Raw genomic sequence first — 24,476 nt, 5'->3', positions numbered from 1 at the left:
ATCTCTGAGTGCCTGTCAATCTGAGCTCACAGTTCAGACCCTGTAACTTCTCAATATTTTTCCTGCTACAGAATTAATGAAAGCAGTAGAATTATCTCCCATGAGAATTGTACATGAACACAAACACCAAAAAATTGTTGCAGTTACTGGAAGTTAACTAGTAGTATGTTTGGCTTCCCATTCTGGAGACCAGAGTTCAAACCCTGATATCATATGGAAATACCATAGCACTGGAAGAAGCTGGTATCTCTCCCTCTCTTTCTCTTTTATATGACTTTAAAATAAAATAAAATAAAATAAAAAGTTAACCCAGAAGAATTAAATCATGCTTGGCTGAGGCCCTGGCTGCCCTAAAACACCAGCTTTATTTTGAACACCAAACCTCAATAATCAGTGATTTCTTTGTTCCTGAATCACTATAGATAAAATTACTAAAATATTACCACTTGCTTCAAACAGGAATAAGGAAGAAAAAAGTAAAAATAGGAAGAAAAGATCCACAGAAACAGAGAAGAATTAATGAATAAATGAATGAATAAGAGGACAAGGAGGAGAAGAAAAAAGAGAGATAGAGGTCATTGATGGGTAACAGTGGCTGTCCTCCCCAAACCCCTCTCTTCTGGAAATCCAGAAGCACTTTTGTCCTTCAGCTCCTGCTAACCCCTTAGGCCCATGAATTCTCATCTTCAACTTTCCTATGGGTTCTCTTCAGCTGTGTACTCAATGATTAAGAATTAGGGGCAACAACAAAAGTCCTGGACCAGATGGCTTCACAAACGAATTCTACAAAACTTTCAGAAAACAGTTAGTACCCATACTTCTTAAGCTTTTCCATAAGATTGAAGAAACAGGAATACTCCCTTCCACCTCTATGAAGCCAACATCACCCTGATACCAAAAGCTGATAGGGACAGAACAAAAAAGGAAAACTACAGACCAATATCTCTGATGAACATAGATGCCAAAATATTAAACAAGATCTTGGCCAACTGGATACAGCAACATATCAAAAAGATTGTTCATCACGACCAAGTGGGATTCATCCCAGGAATTCAAGGTTGGTTCAACATCCGTAAGTCAATCAATGTCATTCACCACATCAAAAAAAGCAAAGCCAAAAACCACATGATTATCTCAATAGATGCAGAGAAAGCCTTTGACAAAATCCAACACCCATTCATGCTCAAAACTCTACAAAAAATGGGAATAGATGGGAAATTCCTCAAGATAGTGGAGTCTATATATAGCAAATCTACACCCAACATCATACTCAATGGACAGAAACTGAAAGCATTCCCCCTCAGATCGGGGACTAGACAGGGCTGTCCACAGTCACCATTACTCTTCAACATAGTATTGGAAGTTCTTGCCATAGCAATCAGGCAAGAGAAAGAAATCAAAGGGATACAGATTGGAAGGGAAGAAGTCAAGCTCTCACTATTTGCAGATGATATGATAGTATACATAGAAAGACCTAAAGAATCCAGCAGAAAACTACTGGAAGTTATTAGGCAATATAGCAAGGTATCAGGCTACAAAATCAGTGTACAAAAATCAGTGGCATTTCTTTATGCAAACACTAAATCTGAAGAAGAAGACATCCAGAAATCACTCCCATATACTGTTTCAGCAAAATCAATCAAATACCTAGGAATAAAGTTGACCAAAGAAGTGAAAGACTTGTATGCTGAAAACTATGAGTTGCTACTCAAGGAAATAGAAACTGATACCAAGAAATGGAAAGATATCCCATGCTCATGGATTGGAAGGATAAATATCATCAAAATGAATGTTCTCCCCAGAGCCATATACAAATTTAATGCAATACCCATCAAAGTTCCATCAAGCTTCTTTAAGAGAATAGAACAAACACTACAATCATTTATCTGGAACATGAAAACACCTAGAATTGCCAAAATCATCTTGAGGAAAAGAAACAGAAATGGAGGCATCACACTCCCAGACCTTAAACTATATTATAAAGCCATCATCATCAAAACAGCATGGTACTGGAACAAAAATAGGCACCCAGACCAGTGGAACAGAATTGAACACCCATAAATAAATCCCCACACCTATGGACATCTAATCTTTGATAAGGGGGCCCAAAGCATTAAATGGAAGAAGGAGGCTCTCCTCAATAAATGGTGCTGGGAAAACTGGGTTGTAACATGCAGAAGAATGAAATTGAACCACTTTATCTCACCAGAAACAAAAATCAACTCCAAATGGATCAAAGACCTAGATGTCAGACCAGAAACAACAAAATACTTAAAGGAAAGCATTGGTAAAACACTATCCCACCTACACCTCAAGGACATCTTTGATGAATCAAACCCAATTGCAAGGAAGACTAAAGCAGAAACAAACCAATGGGACTACATCAAATTGAAAAGCTTCTGCACATCCAAAGAAACTATTAAACAAACAGAGAGACCCCTCGCAGAATGGGAGAAGATCTTCACATGCCATACATCAGACAAGAAACTAATCACCAAAATATATAAAGAGCTCAGCAAACTTAGCACCAAAAAAAGCAAATGACCCCATCCAAAAATGGGCAGAGGATATGAACAAAACATTCATTACAGAGTAGATCCAAAAGGCTAACAAACATATGAAAAACTGCTCTAGGTCACTGATTGTCAGAGAAATGCAAATTAAGACAACACTAAGATACCACCTCACTCATGTAAGAATGGCATACATCAAAAAGGACAGCAGCAACAAATGCTGGAGAGAATGTGGGGACAGAGGAACCCTTTTACATTGCTGGTGGGAATGTAAATTGGTACAGCCTCTGTGGAGAGCAGTCTGGAAAACTCTCAGAAGGCTAGACATGGACCTTCCATACGATCCAGTAATTCCTCTCCTGGGGTTATACCCCAAGGACTCCATAACACCCAACCAAAAAGAGGTGTGTACTCCTATGTTCATAGCAGCACAATTCATAATAGCTAAAGCCTGGAAGCAACCCAGGTGCCCAACAACAGATGAGTGGCTGAGAAGGCTGTGGTATATATACACAATGGAATACTATGCAGCTATCAAGAACAATGAACCCACCTTCTCTGACCCATCTTGGACAGAGCTAGAAGGAATTACGTTAAGTGAGCTAAGTCAGAAAGATAAAGATGAGTATGGGATGATCCCACTCATCAACAGAAGTTGACTAAGAAGATCTGAAAGGGAAACTAAAAGCAGGACCTGATCAAATTGTAAGTAGGGCACCAAAGTAAAAACCCTGTGGTGAGGGGTAGACATGCAGCTTCCTGGGCCAGTGGGGGGTGGGAGTGGATGGGAGGGATGGGTCACAGTCTTTTGGTGGTGAGAATGGTGTTTATGTACACTCCTAGCAAAATGTAGACATATAAATCACTAGTTAATATGAGAGGGGGAAAATCAATTGTATGTCTCAAAGTTTTTCAGAACACAAACTGAATCTTTTTAATATATAGGCTGTGTATTTGATATGTGGACTCTCTCAAAAGCCTAGACCAAGTAGATTAGAAGCATCCAATAGCACAGCTATATACAAGATACTGGGTACTGTACAGCAAACCATAACAAAAGGACTTTTCAAAGTTAACCCAATTAACAAATAATGTGATGATAACATTAACTATCGATTGTCTTTTTGAACCCTAAGACAGCAGGAACCTCACATCTCCACTATAGAGCCCCTATTTCCCCCAGTCCTGGAACCCTTGGATAGGGCCCACTTTCCCGTATGCGTCTCCCAATCCATATCAAATAATATTGCATCCGCCGACCACAACCTAACCAACGCAATGATTGCCACCTCAACATGCTTCACTTCAGACTGTGTCCAGAGACTTCATGTGTGGAATGACAACCCTTCAGCTTCATTACTCGGGTGAGACCTTTCCTTTTATAGTACACTCTAATTTCATCTCAGGTAGTTCACTTACTAACAAAGTCCCAAAACCTAGATAAACACCAGTTTCTGTGAGAGAGAGCTTATGTTCACACGTATCCATAAACTACTGCAAAATATATACCTGAAAGCAGAAGTACACTAGAGTTTGCAGTGAGTCCCTCCCTAACACTTCCTCTCCACTACTCCAAGCTTTGGGTCCATGATTGCTCAACAATTTGTTTGGCTTTGTATGTTAACTCTCTTTTCAATCACCAGGTTCCAGATGTCATCAGGATGCTAGCCAGGCTCCCCTGGATTGAAGACCCCACCAATGTGTCCTGGAGCTCAGCTTCCCCAGAGACACACCCTCCTAGGGAAAGAGAGAGGCAGACTGGGAGCATGGACCGACCAGTCAACGCCCATGTTCAGCGGGGAAGCAATTACAGAAGCCAGACCTTCTGCCTTCTGCAACCCTCAATGACCCTGGGGTCCATGCTCCCAGAGGGATAGAGAATGGGAAAGCTATCGGGGGAGGGGGTGGGATATGGAGATTGGGTGGTGGGAATTGTGTGGAGTTTTACCCCTCCTACCCTATGGTTTTGTTAATTAATCCTTTCTTAAATAAAAAAAATTTAAAAAAAAGAATTAGGGGAAACAAATAGACTGCACCACATCAGGAGTAATAATAGGAAGATTTCCATAGTAGTAAGGACACATAGAAGAGAGGATACATAAATCTATTGGAGATGTGTGTGACAAGGAAGACTTCTAGGGGAAGATGATGTTTGAGTTGAATTTTGAAGGGTACATTAACAAACGAAAGTAGAGAAACACCACTTTCATAGAGGCACCCGCGTGTGAAATAGCAGGCTGGAGAGGAATGGAGAAGCCAGATAATTCTGGGTGATACTAATTATAATAACATCCAATTATGATGCAGTTACGCAGTTACTCTCTACTAGGCACTGGTATGCCAGTAAGCACTTTGCATACATTATTTTTTGAAATTCTCCACCAGCTACTCTATGAACAGAAGAGCTGGGATCTGGCCCTGTGGCCAAATGAGACATGAGATTTTTTAAATAGGGTGGATGCCATGATCATATGTGTATTTAGAGAAATTATGGCAATTATTAGTTCATTTTTAAATTGTTGAAACATACATTTCATTTGAAGCTTTCCTCCTTGTGACCAAATAAATGTTATAGAAATGAATAGGTGACCCAAACTTGATAGAAAATATTCAATCTGGGGCTTCGGTTGGGGACTGTTGGAAATAACTCACTTCTATGTTAGATTTTCCTTCTTTTCTGTTTTGTCCTGATAAGGGATAGTATGGAAGCTTCAGGTAGTGAATTTGACACCAAGGGTAAGAGTTCACAGAAGTTGGATGGCAGGAAATCTTGAGCCACAGCTTTGACAGAATACTTGAGCTCAGTTATTCTAAAAACTAAGCTTTCTTCCATCTCTCCTGTCACATGGCTCTCAGTTAAGTTTACTTTATTTTCTTGGTCTTGTTAGTTTGTTAGTTTTCTGTCTGTTGTAACCAAAATATCATCTTCCATGATCTGTTCACCAAAACAAACTCTGGGAGATTTAACTGAATAGCATACTTTCTTGAACCCACTAACTTTGCCTGAAGGGATAAGGTAAACACTTTGACACTTTTGCCACATGACTCTTAGATGGGAAGGACTTGACTATATGACTGATGGGCTAACCAAGTAGTGAGCACTTCCCAAAAAATAAGCAAGGTGAAAAAATGAAAGGAAGGGTAGAAGAGAGAATGGAAGAAAGAAGTAGATGTGCCTTATGAGAATGATTTCAGATTCTTGAGGAAGTTGGTTTTAAGAAATGATTTTTTAAAAAGGCTTGATTTCTGCTATTAGTTTTGACTTTGGTGTCTTTACTGAATTTCTCACTCAATTTTAGTTTCTAATTATAAAATGGTAATAGATAATATTTACAACTACAGGGTTGTGAGTAATGCTTGTCAGTGAAGTGGTCTTGTGATTTATGGTCTAAACAGGAGCAATTTTGAAAGTGAAAGGAATACTGGTAAGGAGCCTTCTCAGGACTGCCTAAGGGAAAAAAATAGCAGTAACCTCTTTAACTTTCAAAAGTGTCCCTATTAAGGTGAAAAACTGTATGGCTGTGTCGCCCACAATGCGCTTCTGATATACTTAGAATTGTGCTTATGTAGTTAGTACAGTTTCCTCTGAGACTTTCAGGGTCCCCTCTTCCTTTAGCATGCCTCACCAATTCCTTTGTATTCTTTATAATTCCCTAGTCACTGTAGAATAAAAACACTTGTTATTCTTGTCCAGGTGGCAAAGTTCATGACAATATGATTCACAGATTTACATCTGTGAAAGAATATTTTCTTTCAACTCCCTATCAACTGGAGAGCAGATGAAGCTCCTGCCTGTAGCTGGGGACCGGGGGCTTGAACTCTTGTCCTTGTGAACTGTAATGTGTGCGCTCTACTAGGTGTACCCAATACCTTAACATTTAAAAAAGAATAAAAACAATGATTTGGGGCCAGGGAGGTAGTATACTGTTTATGCAAATCACTTTCATGCCTAAGGTTCTGAGATCCCAAGTTCAATCCCTGGCATTAACATAAGCCAAAGCTAAGCAGTGCTTTGGTAAAAAATAAAATAAAATAAAATAAAATAAAATAAAATAAAATAAATAGTCTTAATGAAAGGTAGCAGTGACTTCTTTAAGAGTATGTATTTCAATTGAAAGTGTTCTGCATATTAAGACATTTTCAATTAAAATACTTAAGATTGGTGACCTGGGAGCTGTTCTAGTGGCTAGAGTGGCAGACTTAAAAGCATGGGTTCCTGGGTTCCATCCCAGCATTGCATGTGCTAGAGTAAGACTCTAATATTCTTTCTCTCTCTTCCTCTCGCTATTGTGCTAATGAATGAATACATCTAAAGAAGTGCTTCAGACTGTTGAACCACACCAGATTGTTTATTTTATGCAGTAAAATTTCACACACATTTGAAAACTTGATGACACAGTCTATTGTTAAAACTTGGTCAGGATTTTTCTAAATCTCTCCTGGCAGAGAAAAACTAAAAATGTATTCTGTAATAATAAAACACATAACATGGGCAAATGATTTGAACAAGCACCTCACGGAAAAACTACACAGATGGCAAGCACACGCAACATGTTTAACATTATTAGTTATTAGGGAAGTTCGAAGTAAAACTACAATGAGCACCACCTTCACTAATCTAAAATCACTGACCATGCCAAAGGTTAGTGAGAATGCAGAGAAATGGAATACTCAGGTAAAGCTGGTGGGAACATAAAACAAAATACTTTTGAAAAAAAGTTGTTGATTTCTTTAAAAATTCAACATCTTTTGTAAGATCCAGCCATTTTAGTCATAAGTAATCATCCAAGAGAAATGAAAGCATATTCCCATTGCATATGGATGTTCACACACCATTATTTGCAACCAATGAAATGGGAAACAATCTATGTACTCCTGAGCAAAAGATTTGTTAAATCCCCAAAATTCAACTGAGTTCATTTTAAAGATCTAATTGTCTTTGTTAAACAGTTCATGAATTAGAGCAGCATCCTATCTGGTCAGTAGAAAGGTGCTCCGAAAAGCAATTCAAAAGGAAAGGCTTTTACAGGCAGATAAGGCAACATTAAGAAAAGGAGAAATTATTTTAATCTAAAGTAACCTTACAATAGAGAATAGGTAAGGGCTTTGCGACAGCTTACCTCATTTTCCTTTGAGGAATGCAAAGGATGAGCTCATTTGGGGCTTGCCAGAAAATTCCTTAGTGACCCATCAGGACTACATTCCTGGGAGAGATGAAACTGCATGGGGGTTGAAATCACATTTCCATTAGGTATTATTGTGCTAAGTTTGATGGGTCCATCATGTCACTTTCTTCTTTAACATAATGCATATGAACACTGTGATATATCCCTACAATGGAATACTATGCAGTAGTAAACAGTCATTCTTTTCTCTCTCTCTCTTTCTTTCTTTCTTTCTTTCTTTCTTTCTTATTTCTGTAAGGGGAGAGTGATAAGAACTATTGTTGATATATACATTGATGAATTTCAAAAGAATTTCTCTGAGTGAAAGAAGCCAGTTAAAATGGAATACACAATGTAAGGTTTCATTTATATTGAATTGTGAAAATATAATTGATGTGTAGAGACAACATACGAGTAGTTGCCTGGTGAGGCAGGGTAGTTAGAGGGGATTACAAAGACCCATTTTAAGTATACGGTGGTAATAAGCATTTTTACATTGTTATGCAAGCATCACTGCCATTCATTTCTCCTATTTCAACATTTTAAATTAAAATTCTATAGCTGTCAAACAATAGTCCCATTGAATAAAACATGTTTGTTCCTAAGGTTTTCACTACAAAATTGAACATACTTTTAAAACATCCTACAAGGAATGAATGGCTTTGAAGTATATTGAAACGCTTTTACAATATGTTCTCCAACTCACTGAGTAGAACAGCCAGGAGGAAAACAGTGGCAGGAGGAAGACCTTAAGAATTAGGCCTATGATAGAACTGTGACTTGTACCTCAAATTTTGCAGCCACTTCTCACACTCCTTGATTCTACACAAAAGTGGATGAGGTGTTGAGGACGACATACAGCTACTATACAGTACTGGAAAAACAGCCCAAACTACTTGTCTAACTAATTGTAGGTCAATTGTGTCATCTTTGTGTGGGAAGAATGCCCTAATTATCATTATCAATCCATGACTAAATTAGAAAATCATATATAAATCATTCACTTTCCTCCCAATTAGCTTCATCTTCCTTCTCCCGAGCTCCGCAGCCCCAGTCACTCAAAAGTTTATAGTAAGTTAGTGGTCATTTTGTACATTTTCTTTTCCCTTTCCTTTTCTTTTCTTTTCTTTTCTTTTCTTTCTCTTTTCTTCTCTGTTCATTTCATTTCTTTTCTCTTCCCTTTACTTTTCTTTTAATGAAAGAGGAAGATGGATAGCTAGCTGCCTAGCTAGGTAGAGTGAGCCCAGAGCACTACTCAGCTTTGGCTTATGGTGAAATGGGAGATTGACTTCAACTCAGACATGGAAGTCTTTTTCATAACCTTTATGCATGCTCTCTCACTCACCCAAAATGAAATGTTTTATTTGTAAATAATCTTATAGATAGAAAAATCCAAAAGATTCCACATCAGTCTTCTAATTCTAGGTTGGTTCAACTATGGTAAGGTGTTCGGTTCTTCTTCTCAAGCAGGTTACCACACCTAGTTCCACAATATCTTCTGGAGCAGTGCAGGTTTTTTTGTTAAACCAGGCTGTCATACTCAGGGACTGGAACCACTCCTAGATGTGCCCTTGAAAGTGATGGCAGGAAATGAAGCTTTGGAGGCAAGAGGACCTCAGTCAAGATGCCTAGATGACCTGTTTTCTTACCTGTACAACGGATATGATTGATGTCTACCTACTAGTAGTTTGGGGAGTAAATGTATCAGAGCTTGGCATGTAGTCCAGTTTTAGACACTTAACTAAATAAGGATAGCCCAGAGGGCGCCCCGCCCCACCTTTTTTTTTCCTTTTCTTTTCTTTCCTTTTTTTAAAAAAATAAAATAAAATAAAATTACGTGCAGGTCAAAGGGGAAAAGTGGTAGGCAAGAATCAGGGAATTAGAAACATTAAAGAATAGAGGTAGCTTGTGGCCTAAAGGTGTGCTGATTCAAAGAGGTCATTAGATGGGGGGGGGGGGGAGCAACAGTCACCAACAGCCACCTGGGTTTTAAGACCAAGTGAATTCCGGATAGAGACACTTGTAAAAAGGAACTGGTGCGGGTACCTAGAAGAACTTGAAATGCCCCCGGGCGTCACCGTGGCATACTGCCCCCACTCCCATTAAATCAGATTTAGACACAGTGAGCTTGAGTTTGGCCCAAAGCCTTGACTGTTCCCTTGGTGGCAGAGGGGCAGAGGTCAGACCAACAGGTGTAGGTGTTTGCGAGGTGAGGGAGGAAGAAGCAGGTGTCCCCCCTCACCCCCCAGGTTCCGAGGCTGCTCAGGTTTCCAGCTGTGGGTGGAGGGGCTGTGCGCTCCAGTGGGTTCGCTGGGCCTGCTGCCGGCCGGGGTAAAAAAGAGACAGACAGAGACGGAGGGTCAGCGGCGGGCCAGCCCCGACGGGCTTCCTTCCCTTCCGCCAGCTTCAAGCGCCTCCGCGGATGTCTAGAAGTTGACGTGAACTCCCAGGCGCTGGGAAGCTCCCGGCGCCGCGGCGCGCAGACTGGGCCGACTCCAAGCCCGCCGGCCAGACTTCCCCCGGCCCAGCCCCGGAGGAGGGGCCGCTGGGCTGCGGGCTGCAGTGGCGTGAGCTCCCGGGCGGAGGCGGGGGCTGGGGACCCGCGCGGGAGGGAGCGCGGCGCCGGCAACCCTTCAATTGGCCGCGCCGCCCCCACTCGGGAGAGGCGGGCGGAGGCCGCCCCTCATTGGCCGGGCTCGCGGGCCAATCCCAGAAAGTCCCGGAGAGGAGGTGGGGGGCAGTTTGTGGGGACTCAGCGGAGGATCTGGAGGCTCCGCAGGACCGAGTCGCCTAGGCACCGCCCGCGCCGCGTCCCGCAGTCTGCTCAGCCGCCCAGGAGAGTGAGCTCCGAGCGTCGAGCGCTGCCACCATTCCCCGGGGCCAGGAGCGAGAGAGTCTAGTGCCAGAAACGCCCATCCAGAGCGCAGCCTCTTCCCGCCGCCACCATGACCCACTTCAACAAGGGTCCTTCCTACGGGCTCTCGGCCGAAGTCAAGAACAAGGTATGCCCGGGCTGGGAAAATGAAAGATGCCGCCCGGGAGGTGGTGGTGGGGTGTCCCCGGGACTGGAGCGGCGCTGCTTGAGCGCTCTGCCCCGCGCACCTGGGCTCGCTTACTTTGCAGAGGCGGAGACGTCGAGGCTGCGCCCGAGCTGCCGCGCGCCCCCGTCCAATGCCCCAGATTGGGGTTCCGGCTCCCGAGCGCTTTCCTGGCTTTGTTCCCGCGCCGCGGGCCTGCCCCAGAGGAGGGCGGTGTGTTCTCGGGCTGCCGGGATCCCGCAGCGCCAGCCTGAGGCTACAGGCACCGGTGTGTGGCTGCAGGACGCGCCCCTCCGGGAAGGGGGCGCTCCTGCGTGACTATTCGCTTCTTAGGTGGGGCCCATCGGCGCTGCCGGGGACCCAGCGAGTAACCCCAGTTCACCCACCCTCTGCCAGGGCTGCTGGCCTACTGAGAACACCTTCTTCCAATTCAAGCCCCAAGTACCCCGGCCTACTCTCCTGACCGAATTGAGCTGAGACCAGAGTTAGGAGATTATATGACCAATACTCGCCTCCTTTCCCCATTGTTCCTTGTTTCTTCCTGGGGAGGGAGGCCGTTGAAAGTTCCACTGACCCCAAGAACCCCCTCCCCGCAGCACCCCCCCCCCCCCCCATGAACAGGAGCTGTTCTGGAGCCTTCACAGTCTCCGAATCTCAGTGCCAGAAGACAATTTGCTGCTGCTGCTGCGGTAAACCGAGACAAAGCCTGGACGCACCATTTTGGCAGGGATACCTACTATAGTACTTCAGACTTTTTTTTTTAAATAAAACACTGAGAAGTTTGTAGTACATTCGACTTTAGCTATACCGAGGATTCTTTCTCGGTGGGTAGCTTTTGTTTAGGCTTTACTTGCTGAGGCGGACTGCACTTCGGGTGGTTGGGCTTTGGTAACGCTCAGCTTTGCCACTTTGCCTCGCCTAGGAATGCTTTGGGCTTATCGTCAGGACTTTTGGTCTGGGAAAGAGATGAGAGGCGTCCCCCTCCCCAAATCCTCTCTTTCCTTCCTCCCTCCCTGCATTCCAAGCCCATGACATCAGGGGTTTCTGGGGGGAGAGACTGGCCAATCGAGTTGAACTGCGCACAGACCGCTCATTGTCTCCTTTCTGCTGTTCCGGCCAAAGCGCCACAAAGGAGGGCTGCTATGGTTTAGTTCCCATTAGCCTCCGGGGAGCCAAAGCTTGTCAGGATTGTCACCGCCGCGCTGTCCGACCCTTGATAGAATACACTGGCATTGTCAGAGCTATACCATCCCAGCGTTGGGTGTACCCGGCATGGAGTGAATTATGTGGAAGCAATGAAGCGCACCTTTGTTAAATCCCAAGGGAAAGTTGTGGTTCTTCTTGCCCCTTTATGGTGCATGTATCGTATTCTAATTCTTTGTGTTTTACTTAAATATTCACAACAGTCTTGGGAGCAAAAAGTTGAATTTACTCTGCTCATCTAAAATTGAAATGTTTCCATTCTTTGCCCTCTCAAAAGAAGTGTGTTTGTCACATATTAAGTACTTTATTATAGAGCAGAAAGGTGAGTTTGTGTAGGATTGATTACAACTCTCACCGACTCAAAGTTCTTGCAACATATTGCTTCCTTTTTCCCAAGGGTTAGAACTGGAGCTTTAGGAATCCCTTTAGAGCAATCAGTGTATCCAAACTATGGGATGGGATACTCTGGCCTGGCTTGTACACATGAATTTTAATTCACTACTGTGATTCTTGGCTAGCTGTAGTTGAGTCTCGACCTTTTGCATAGTAAATGTGGTTCTGATAACTTCAGCAGGACCACAAGTGACTATTTTTTCTTGGATATTAATATTAGCCACATTAATTTCTTTTTACTGACTAATGAAGTAGCTTTTTGCTCACTTCATACTTATTATTGAACTGACTGAAGGAAATGCATTGATGAAGGCTGTACCACCAGAACTGTTGTATAATTAAAACAAACAATAAAACCTCAGTTTTCAGAAGCTTTGGGAAAATAGCTATAACTTTTGGTTCATATAACTGTGAGTTTATCCTTTTAAGTACCAACCCCAGCTCTTAATAACTTCTTTTATTTATATGGTCTTTTTAAACTTTTTATATTCTTATATTACAGAATTACATGTCAACAGGGGTTTGAATCCACACCATTCACACCACCAGAGTTCTGAATCTTCATTCTCCCCACTGCAGTCCACCACAGTTCCCCTAAAGTTTTAGACATGGGCCAACCATCTTCTCTGCAACTATCTATCCACATTTATACATAGTTGCCCCTTCTTTTCCTGACTCAATCCTCTCTTTCCTTCTAAGCCACTCATGACATCATAACTACCTCCATATGTCCCTCTTCTTTCCCTTCTCTCTCTCTCTGGGTGCTGATGGAACTGGAGTGCAGAGTCCTCTTATCTTCATCCTATCACTTTTCCCCCTTCTGGGAGTATGGATCAAGGTTGTTTATGGGGAGCAGAAGGGAGGAGTTCTGTCTTCTGTAGCTGCTTCTCCACTGAGCATGGTCGCTGACAGGTCAATTCATACCCCCAGCCAGTTTCTATCTTTCCCTAGTGGACCAGAGCACCGAAGATGTGAGGGTCCAGGTTTATATGGTCTTTTCATAGGGAGTCTTTTAATCTGAACAGCAGGGCAACCTGTGAAGTGGATAGGATTGTTGGGATTATCTGACATTATTTACATGTCAGGATTCTGCATTTTAGAAAGGGTAGGGTTTGCTCAAAAGATGACTCAGAGGAAAGTTGTAAATATTCTAAGAATTTTAATTCTTAAAGAGTGAAGCCATTGTTTAGGATTATAATTACTATTATCTGTTGGTGCCCCCACCCCCCCACCTGTCACTTCTTGACATTGTTACTATTCATGTGATGCTATTTTTATACGTTCTGGGTTTGAAATTCAAATATCCATGTTTGCTAGACTTTTATGTGCAGTATTACTTTTCATCAGAAGGCTCAGAACTGAGGAGTGCTCATATTGGACACCTTTGATTAGTTTTTTTTTTTTTTTAATATATTACATAACTGATAATCTAACTTAAATATCAGTGTCCCCCCCCCCCCTTCTTAAAACCTTATTTAAGGAAGTGGGGAAAATGTAAACATCTTGGAAAGGCAGTGCAGCATAGATATGGAAGTCAAGCAGATGTGGAGTTCCATTCCATTCTCTGCCACTTTACTGTCTTTTATGATGTTAATTAAATAATGGGGTTAAATAGTAGTCACCATCCTACAGGCTCACTATTGAAAGATGCCTGACTGTTTTTTTTTTTTTTTTCAGGAATTCTAAACGTTATTCAGGAAAATTAAGAATGTTGGAGTACCTGTAAGCTGAGAGAGAGAGGGAGAGACAGAGAGAGAAAGAGGGAAAGAGGGAGAGCCTGAGAGCCCAAGAGCCCTTACTCACGTGCTGGCAGGCTCACCTAGGCAGAGAAACGGAGGAGAGGGAGAGATGCCTGACTTAACCAGTACTCAAAGCCTGCATGGTAGATAATTAGATTTTTAGTACTAGAAAATTAGTATTAGGACTGGCAAAATAGCTTGCTTAGTGTACTACTTTGACATGTACACAACCTGGGTTTGAGCCTAGCTCCCACTGCATTGAAGGAAACTTGGCAATCATTTTCACTCTGTATCTAAAATAAAAAGTATTGTTGTCCTAGACTTGTTTGTCACTAGTCTTTAAATATCCCATTTCTGTAATTTTTATATGCCACCTGTGAAATCAGCCTATTAGTGAAGTTTTTGATCTTAACTATTTTAATTTATCTTTTTTTTTAAAAAAGATTTTATTTATTTATTTATTTATTCCCTTTTGTTGCCCTTGTTGTTTTATTGTTGTCATTGTTGGATAGGACAGAGAGAAATGGAGGGAGGAGGGGAAGACAGAGGGGGGAGAGAAAGACAGACACCTGCAGACCTGCTTCACCGCCTGTGAAGAGACTCCCCTGCAGGTGGGGAGCCGGGGGCTCGAACTGGGATCTTTACGCAGGTCCTTGCGCTTTGCGCCACGTGTGCTTAACCCGCTGCGCTACCGCCCGACTCCCTAATTTATCTTTTATCAGTGATTTAATATTGATTTACAAAATGGTAAGATAATAGGGGTATAATTCCATCCAGTTCCCACCACTAGAGTTCTGTCCCCCGTCCCCTTCATTGGAAACTGCAGTAGTTCTCCCAAGGCCAGTGATATATGGTGATTCTATAACTTTTTCTCTGTGTGTATCCTATTTTTAGAATGGTCCTGCCTTCATTTCCTGAGTCTTAAGTATTTTTTATTTTCCTACCAGGGTTATTGCTGGAGCTTAGTGCCCCAAATGGGTCACTCCTGGTGATCATTTTTTCCTTTTTTTTTTTTTTTTCTTTATTTTTCCATTTTGTTTGATAGGACAGTGAGAAGTTGAGGGGGTGGGGGATTTAAAAAGAGAGAGTGAAAGATAGACACATGCAGATGTACTTCACTGCTCATGAAGCATCACCCCTACAGGTTGGGAACAGAGGCTTGAACCTAGGTCCTTATGCATGGTAACATGTATACTTAACTAGGTGCACCACTGCCTGGCCCTTTCAATATTTTTAAACAGTAAAATTTATGGGGAAGAATCTATAAGCCTAAGATACTTGTTTGACAAGATGACAATACATGGCATAGCATTCAGACTTTTCTTCAATGGACAAGAAGTTTGAAAACAGCCTAAAAAAAAAAAAAAGTAGAATTCAGCTTTGAGCCCCATTGTACCACATAGGAATACTGTGCCACCACTAGGGGAAGCTTTGATGCCGTGGTGTCTTTCCGTCTTTCTCTGAAAAAAGCATGGTGTGTGAAAAAGCATGTGGTGCCCAATATGATCACAACTGGGGGGAAAAGGTAGAATCCTTCAAATTGAAATATGAACATCTTTTAATTAGTGATCAAGTCTTAATAGAGTAAAAGGTCAGGAAAAATAGAGACACTAGTAAGATCAGTGAGGGATGGAAACACTGATAAAGTGATAAGTTCCTGTGTATATTATACAGGCTGAATCATGTCCCTGACTGCACATTGGAGGCCAGAATGAAAAGGGAAGCACAATATTTCCTGACACTTGACTGTGAACAAGATGTTCAGGGTGGTTTCATGTGTAGTTGAGAATGCAGTGAAGCATGTCTTGGCCAGTCGTAGAGCAAATGCTGCAGGAAGCTTTCCTAAAGGCCTAGGAAAGTGGAGAAAGTTGATGAAGGGTTGGAGTAGGTGGGTAGGTAGGACTGAGTCCTCTGAAATGTTTTGGGAGAGAAAGCTAATTGAATACTAAGGAAAGTGGAATGTCCATTCTGAAAGTCCTGTTCTCATGCAATGTCTGATTTGAGAATCTTCCAAAATGTTATCCCCAATAGCTGAACACCATTATGGGAGACTTTTAATGAAAAATTTAAGACATTTATGAGTAAAGTTAACAATCTTATAGTAATAATTAGATGGAACCAGCTGTACATTCTTTCAGATGTCAGAAATAAGCTATGTGGCTGGGCACATAGCTCAGCTGGTAGAGCATCTGAGATGAATGCCTGAGATTCTCAGTTTGCTCCCTGGTACCACATGCGTCAGAGTGGTGCTCTGGTTTTTCTTTCTCTTTTTCTGCCTTTCTGATGTGAAACACACTCTCTCATATGTTATAAATAATTCTTGATAAAAAAATGAGATAAACTTGACAGTGAAGACATTGCTACTGCTATCATCAACCAGAGCTTTATTCCCACCCAGCCTCCCCCCTACCTTTCTCCCTTTCAGGCTGGAATGATAAGTGTGAGTACTTTCTGTTTACATGACAATGTATAATGAACCGTGATTAGCTTATGACTATGTTTAACACCAGAAGCAGATAAAATTGAAATGGACAGCAATTAGACTATATATATATATTTATATGGATATATTATCTATATATTCTAAGAGGCCATATATATGATCATTATGTGCTATGTATGCATACACATCTATGTTCTGAGATACATCTCAAAGAAATGAACCATGATTAACATCTGTAACATTTAAAGAGCATGTTTGGATGGTTTGGGGTTTTTATCAGCCATTGCCATTTATCTAATTGAGGAGATGTTTTATTTAACCATATCAGTATAACTAAGTGGTGGGAGAAAGCTCATTCTTAGATTCAGGGGCAAGTTTCATTTTATTGTTTCATTAGAATCTTGTAACATGTGACTTGCTTCTTTACTCTGAACTCATAGCCATAGTGTGCACTTAACTAATGGTCAAATGCATATGTGCTCAGATTTTTGCTAAGGATTTTTAAGTCTAGACTAATTCAGGTCAGTTAATGGATACTGATGCTTAATACAGTATTATGGGTTGTCATTTGTACAGAATAGGAAGAGCTCTTGCCCCTCTAAATCTGTAGTTGTTACTAGTGAGAAAATCCAACCAAGAAGTTAGACTGTGAAGTAGACTGAAGACTAAATGGGTTGGAATCTTGATTCTCCCCTTTACTCTAACTTTGAGCAAATAACCTGTTTGTGTCTCATCTGTAAAATGAGGACATGGAGAATACCTTTTTGGGATGAAGGAGCAATCAGTAGGAAAATTCATGTAAAGAAAATTCATGTTTAGAATACATATTGTATAAAGTTGTCCATTATTCCATTTTGCTAACTGGTTCTCTGCTGGTTCCTGGGTTATCGTGAACACTGAATAAAGTTTCTTTCTGGCAGGTAGGAGGGAATCACAGCCCTCAATAATACCCCTTCTGTTTCTTCTTTGTCAGTAATGTGACCCTCCTGGTGTCAGTAATGTGACCCTCCTGGCAGCCTGCTGGCCATTCCCTCAATGAAAACTTGGGGTCCCTTGCCCTTGCCCTAGCTTCATTCTAGCCTCATTGCCCTCAGAGTCTTTGGATACCTTGTATTTTGAGCATGACATTATTTGACTTTCTGTTTCTGGGAGATACATTTCTGTTAAATAAGAAACAGCTCTCATTTCTAAGTTTCAAGTAGGGCTCATCCACCTCCACAGTGGACTCTTAATAAACATCTCTGCTCCCAGTGTGTAAATCTTGTTTGCCACTGCAAGCCTTCTGGGTCTGCCTAGACCTGTGAGAAGCTTGGCCATGAGTAGAAAAGACTAATTCCTGGCTTTCTTCATTATATAGGGAGGGGGTTTCTTCCATGTCTTCCTTCACCCTCATGACTGGGAACCTTCAGGGTGTACAATTGGTTGCTGGGGATGTCTGTGTGCTGTGGGAAGACCTAGGGGTTGGAGATATGAGAGAGGAGATCCTTTGTGTTTGGAAGGACTTTTCTGGGCAAGTCAAAGCTTAAACTTTAATGGCTATTCTTTCCTCCCTTCCCACAGATTTTCCAGGGGACCCTGCCTGCCGAGTTGCTAGAAAGGACTGGCTATGATTATATTGTTGGTTCTTCTCTCCCCTTCCCAAATATTTAGACTTTGTTCTTTCTTCACTATCCCAAGCCTATTGGCCCTGCTTAGTTCTCCAAAGGCATTCACAAATATGTGTGTGTGTGTGTGTGTGTGTGTGTGTGTGTGTGTGTGTGTGTGGAGTGTACTTTATTATTGCAGTTTTCCCTCCCTCCTCCTGTTTCACGTGGGAGGAAGTAGGAGAAAAATAATCAATACCATGTGTAGTAAGTCTCATAATTCAAGCATGTGATTCTACTTTTGAGTGCAAAAATAACAGCAGCAATCATAGTTCTTCTAATCGAGTATAGAAATTATACTTGGTTCAAGTATAGAAATTAGGGTTGCATTCAACATTGTATTGTGAGCCTGGCAGGGTCCTTGGCCCTTAGTGACTTAGGTGGGACTGCCCTTCCCCCCAGCTTTTCAGAGTCCACACATAGCTGGAGTCCCTCCCCCAAGCCCATTCTATGCTCTGCATCTGTCTCTGCTTTTTCTTTACCTTTCTTCAGAGACCTGGATGTGGTATGAAAAAAAAAAAAAAAAAACAAGGAAAAAAAAAAAACCTTGACCACACACAAGAGCATTGTGGTTGTGCTCTTCCAGCCAGCCTTCCAGTTTTTTTTTCTTCCTCTTTCAGCTTGCTTTGTTATTTTCTTCTTTTTCTCCTCTCAGTTACAGTTTTGCTGTTGACACCCTTTCCTGTAGTCTGTTTACAGTACCTTCTAAAAGGAAGCTACGTTTTGAAGAGTTGCTGAAGAATTAAAGTGGTTTTTTAGTCTGCCAGTATATCTCTGCCAAATCTCTTATTATGAACTTTTGAACTGTGCTGGCAACACCCTTTGAGATGCGATTCCCGTGGGCTGGTTTGAATCAGTGCGGATTCATGGTGCATCAATCAGACACAGTGATGGTGATTGCTTTTGGATGCAATCTCCCTTCTCTATGAGTTTAAAGTTCTTTATGTTAAGCCACAGAGTCTAAGCCACCACCTTGCTGGCTTTTCTTAATCTTCTCAGTGGCGAGTATTCTTGCCTGTGTGATAGACTTATTTATTTATTTACTTATTTTTAGCTTTTTTTTTTTTTTAGTTTTTGTTTTAACTTTATTAGGAGGTGAAGGGGGTGGGAGAACACTAAGTGGAAGAAAAGACTGATTTTGGAACAAGAACTCATTTGAATCCTTATTGAGCCCACAATCTTTGGATAAATCATTTCTGCATGAAGATTGGGGGGGGGTCTATTATTCTTTGGAGTCTCTTCCTTATTGCCTATGAAACTCTTTTCTCATATTTTTTAAGTTTTTTTTTTTTTTTTAACATGGGAGAAGAAATTTCACATGAAACAGAGAAAGGGAGAGAGAAAGGATGCCACTCTGGTATGTGTGATGCTCAGGATGGAACTGGGAACCTTAGGCATACAAATCTGATGCTCTACTAGTTGCCTAGTTCCCCAGCTGAGAGAAGCTCTTTGCACCTTAATCCTTATACTTTGTAGATGAAACATTGGTTGCGGGGAAAACGAACAGTACCCAAATATAAAAGGTAAAGAAGCGAAAGTATTGGGTGATGGCCAGTCCTGGTGTCTCAGTGACTCCCAGAGCCCAGCATAGAGACCCAGTTTCCAGGGCCCAAAATACTGACTTGGTCTCCTCTCTGCCTTTATTTGTTGAGCAGCTGCCAAGAACAAAGGTTGTATCTCCCTATAGTTGGCAGATAAGTGCAGTGTCACCTCATCAATCAGTTTTCCTCTGAGGTGCCCACAAGTGTATTTGGAGAGAAGCTTTAAGAACAGGTTGAGCAATGGCTGCCTTATGAGACTTTCATAGGAGAGAGTCTATGAAAGAATTTGGAAGTCATAGAGGAGCTGTGGTTCAGACAGGGGAAGCTGCTGCTGAAATTACTAAGAAAATGGAGAAACAGGAGAAGAAACACTTGAAGGAAGAAAATAAATTCCTAGCTGTAATTGTACTCCAAGTGTCAAAAGACAGAGGTAGCACTCTTCTTCTTCTTCTAGCGTTTGCCCTTCTTCCGTAGCCAGTCAACAGCGTCAGGTTGAGCCTGATGTAAAGTTTCGAGACCTCCTTTGAATCTGGAGAGGTGGCAGTCGTTGACTATGTGGGTCATAGTCTGTCTGCAGCCGCAGGGGCAGTTCGGGTCGTCTCTGGCTCCCCAGTGATGGAACATAGCGGCGCACCGGCCATGGCCTGTTCGATAGCCATTGAGGAGGGCCCAATCATAACGTGCTAGGTCAAAGCCGGGTTGACGCTTGCAGGGGTCTGTGATGAGGTGTTTGTTCTTTACCTCAGCTGACTGCCAACTCTGTTTTCAAGAGTCTGGAACAGAGAAGTTCAGTGTAGGCATAGGGGACCAGATTGGGTGACGAGACGTCAAGCGTTGGACAGGGTGGGCGAAGATATCCGCGTATATTGGCAGGTCTGGTCGAGCGTAGATGTGGGAAATGAACTTAGACGATGCCGCATCCTGACGAATATCTGGCGGGGCGATGTTGCTAAGAACTGGCAGCCATGGAAGGAACCAGGGTGGAACGGATGGTTCCAGAAATTATCCTCATGGAGCTAGCACTCTGAGGAGTGTGAAGTCAGTTGAATACAAGTGAAAGACCTAAAATGAAAAAAAAAAAAAAAAAAAAAGCAAAACCCCCAGGCTCCTCAGGAACTTGTCTCCAAACCCAAGAAAAAGAAAGCTTTTTTCCAAGGAGGACCTAGTTAATAGTGATCTTAAGAGACAGTCAGCACTATAAATTACCAAGAGGAAGGGATCTCTGAAGAGGAACCAGTTAGAGATCAGAAAGATAGGAGACAGGATTGTTTTCAAGCAGGAAAAAAAAAAAATTCACTGAGAAGCCATCCAACAGTGGACCTGAAGAAGCTTCTGGTATGGAATTGTACCCCTCTTATCCTATGGTCTTGTCAATATTTTCATTTCATAAATAAATTTTTAAAGAATAAGCTTCTGGTGACAAGAACAGCTCCAAGAAAAAGAAAAAAGGAAAAACAAACAAACAAACCCACAACCAAAATTGACCCAAGAAGATTAAAATGAACAATCCCTAACCCATTTCTCATACCCCAATAAAAACAACACCCCCCCACTTCTCTCTCACACACACTGAAAGTATCTTGTATCTCCTACCTCTGCTCCAACATCTCTACAATTTTGAATATTCTTTGATCATTGCTTATCTACTGGTAGATATATCCTTTAGAATAGTGCATAACTTTTTTTTTTCCCCTTTGCTACCAGGGCTTTGCTGGGATTTTGCATCTGTATGATTTCACCATTCCTGGCTGTTTATTTTCCCTTCATGTAGAAGGTGAGAAGTAGGGAGAGGGGGAGAGACATCAGAGCACAGTTGCACCATCATAAACTTCCTTCTTCATTGCATGATGCTTTCGTGTGGCTAGGGACTCAATCACAGGTCCTTGTGCATGCTAAAGTACGCTCTCTACTGGTGGGCAATGTCCTGGCCCCTTCAAGTACATACCTTTTGATCTGACATTTAAATATGTAATTTGAAGTACCAAATTGCTAAAAAAAAAAAAAATTCTAGCTTATACTTCCCGCTAACAATTTAAAAGAGGTGAACCTCTTCTTGATGCTAAAAATACAGAACAAAGCTATATCAAAGTGACCTTGTCAAAATTCATGTCCTCTGCATTAGTTCTTTATTATCAAGTCATAAATCACTTGGTATTTGTGACCTGTGCTACATACATATCACCATCTTTACGCTCAAGTGAAAGTTGGCAGTGGGATAAGCCTTGAAAATGGAGTGAGGACAAACATTTTACAGATGATTTGATTAAGTAGTTTTAAAACTTAGCTTGACCTGAAAATGATCTCTTATCAAAATAGCTATCAAACAGTGTTGAGCCATTGGTTTTTTATGGTATATTAAATTTGAAGGAGGACAATTTCCTGGTATCTGGATGGGTGGGAGTGGCCAGCAAAGCATAGATCGAAGGATAAGGGTTGGCATTATTTTGTGTTCTTCTGATTTGTAGGTATTAAATAATTAAACCCTCCCCAAAACCCTCTTATGTAATTTCTGTTAATCATCTCTGATTTACCAGGTGGGGAAAGTTAGGCACGGTGGACATGGAAATCTAGCCTGAGTGTTTTTTCCAAATCCCCTGCTCCTAGCCTTTTTGATCTGAAGCCAGAATTTAGGGAGAATTGACATTTTCCAAAGGGAAGAGGAATAAGGAGACCCGAGAGGGAATGGTCTCATAAGAAGTCAAGAGAAAGTGGGGTGGGGTGGGGGGGTGGAGACTGGAAACAAGCTTCTGGATTTTATTGATCTTAGGAGATCACCTTTAGTAGAGCAAATTTCCAGGGTTATTTAGGAATAAGTACAAAGTGAGGAAATGAGAGATTAGACTTCAGGAATAGGAAGAGATGGTTCAGATTAACACCTACGTGCAGATACACTGTTGATTGGATAGTTTTTCTCTGCTGAGCCTTTAGAGTCCCCTTTGCAACCTGCTTCCTCTCATTCTGGATCATTGACCCTTGATCCAGAAAGGATGCAAAGCAATCTTTCTTTTCTTTTTGTCTGGGTGTCTACAGCAAACCTTCATTACATATTATACAAGAGAATTTATTTATTTCCTTTTTGTTGCCCTTGTTTTTATTGTTGTTGTAGTTGTTATTGATGTCATCATTGTTGGATAGGACAGAGAGAAATGGAGAGAGGAGGGGAAGACACAGGGGGAGAGAAAGATAGACACCTGCGGACCTGCTTCACCGCCTGTGAAGTGACTCCCCGTCAGTGGGGAGCCAGGGACTTGAACCGGGATCCTCACACTGGTCCTTGTGCTTTGCACCATGTGCGCTTAACCCACTGTGATACCACCCGACTCCCAAAAGAGAATTTATGTTGGAACAGTTATTTAAACCTTAGTCCTAGTCTTGTCTTTTCTTTCCTTCATTTTTTTCTTCTCATGCTTATCAATGCAATATGAACCAGAAACCTTTTTTTTTTTTTTTTTTTTTTGCCTAGTTATGGCCTTAGAAAGTGAACATCTTATCTTTTTATATACTAGTTTATTCGATAAAATATTTTTTAAAGGAGATGAGAAATGCCATTCTGCTTTTTAATGGAAAGTTCTTACTCTCTACTTTTCATAGGAGAGAAAAAGGTAACAGTATCTTGCACAGCCAGTACATTTGTAAGACTCTGAAACCTTTTTGGTTGCGTATGTTTAAAATGAGGTATTTTGACTCTGTTCTTCATGGGCTTTATAAAGCCATCTCTTACAGATGGACAGTGTCCTATACAGTAAACAGACAAGAAATTCACTATCTGAAATCCAGAGCTGGGTTCCTGAGTAAATCCAGATATTGGAGCTGGTGAAAGTGCTGGGATCCCCTTTCTCCCTGGCTGCTTTTCTCCCTTATTTGATCTATAGCTAGAGCGAGAGGACTGAGTATGCTCTGCCTCAGTCACAGGATAGGCAGCTGGAGCATTTGGAGGAATGTGGTCAGTGCTTCTGGAATGGCGAGGGCATCCTGGGTCAGTCAAGAGAGTTCCTTTTCAGAATAATTTGTACTTGGGACTGTCCATGTGGACGTCATGCCATCCTCAGTTTATCAACTCACTGCAGATGCAGTGATAGGAACTTCCTAAAGAGTTGATGAAAAATGAATATACACTGAAGATACAGCTCAGTGATGTGCCTTACTATTCTAGGAACAGAAAGTTCCAACTCTCAAAAGGGTCCTTAGGAGGCATCTAGACTACTGTTGAAGAGAGACATGTTTGGAAATCTGGGTGGCTGCAAAAAGTCTGCATCCCTGAAAAGTTAAATATTGATGAAGGGCAGACTCTTAAATATTCAAGAACTGAGAATAAGAAAATGAAACTTGAAGGAAGGGCATCTATTTTAATCATGGTGCTTCTGTTAAATCCCCTTTCATTGAGCTCACTACGGCAACATACAGATTCCAATCCTCCATTTGTTAATTTTCCTCTCTCCATAAAGTGTGTGTGTGTGTGTGTGTGTGTGTTTGTGATATTTGCCGAAGGTTTCTAAACTTATTTCTCTCACCTATTTTATTAGAATATACATTCCTTGATTTCCTCATAGGGTTGCTGTGATCAAACAAATACACACTAGTAAAGAACTGTATACCACTGCAGACCCCATATAACGTGAACTTTTTTTTTCGGTAGAGATAGAGAAACTGAGGGGGTGGGTGGGATAGAGATGGACAGAGAAAGCGAGATGCCTGCAGCACGGCTTCACCACTGGGACCTGAGGTGTGAACCCGGGTCCTTGTGCATTATAACATGTGCGCTCAACCAAATGCGCCACCGCCCACCTCAGTGTTAATA

General features: G+C 41.7%; 1 protein-coding gene across 1 annotated transcript in view; it reads left to right on the top strand.

The window, feature by feature from the left end:
* Positions 1-10,428: 10,428 nt before the first annotated feature.
* Positions 10,429-24,476, top strand: part of CNN3 (calponin 3) — a 33,581-nt gene continuing 19,533 nt past the window's right edge. Inside the window, exon 1 of the mRNA XM_007534000.3 lies at positions 10,429-10,680. Within this exon, the coding sequence (XP_007534062.1) occupies positions 10,624-10,680 (57 nt within the window). The 5' untranslated portion in view covers positions 10,429-10,623. The remainder of the gene's footprint in view (positions 10,681-24,476) is intronic.

The sequence above is a fragment of the Erinaceus europaeus genome, chromosome 11, assembly GCF_950295315.1.
Source record: "Erinaceus europaeus chromosome 11, mEriEur2.1, whole genome shotgun sequence".
Taxonomy (NCBI): domain Eukaryota; kingdom Metazoa; phylum Chordata; class Mammalia; order Eulipotyphla; family Erinaceidae; genus Erinaceus; species Erinaceus europaeus.
The sequence above is the reverse complement of the archived record's forward strand: the minus strand, read 5'-3'. Positions and strand labels throughout refer to the sequence as shown.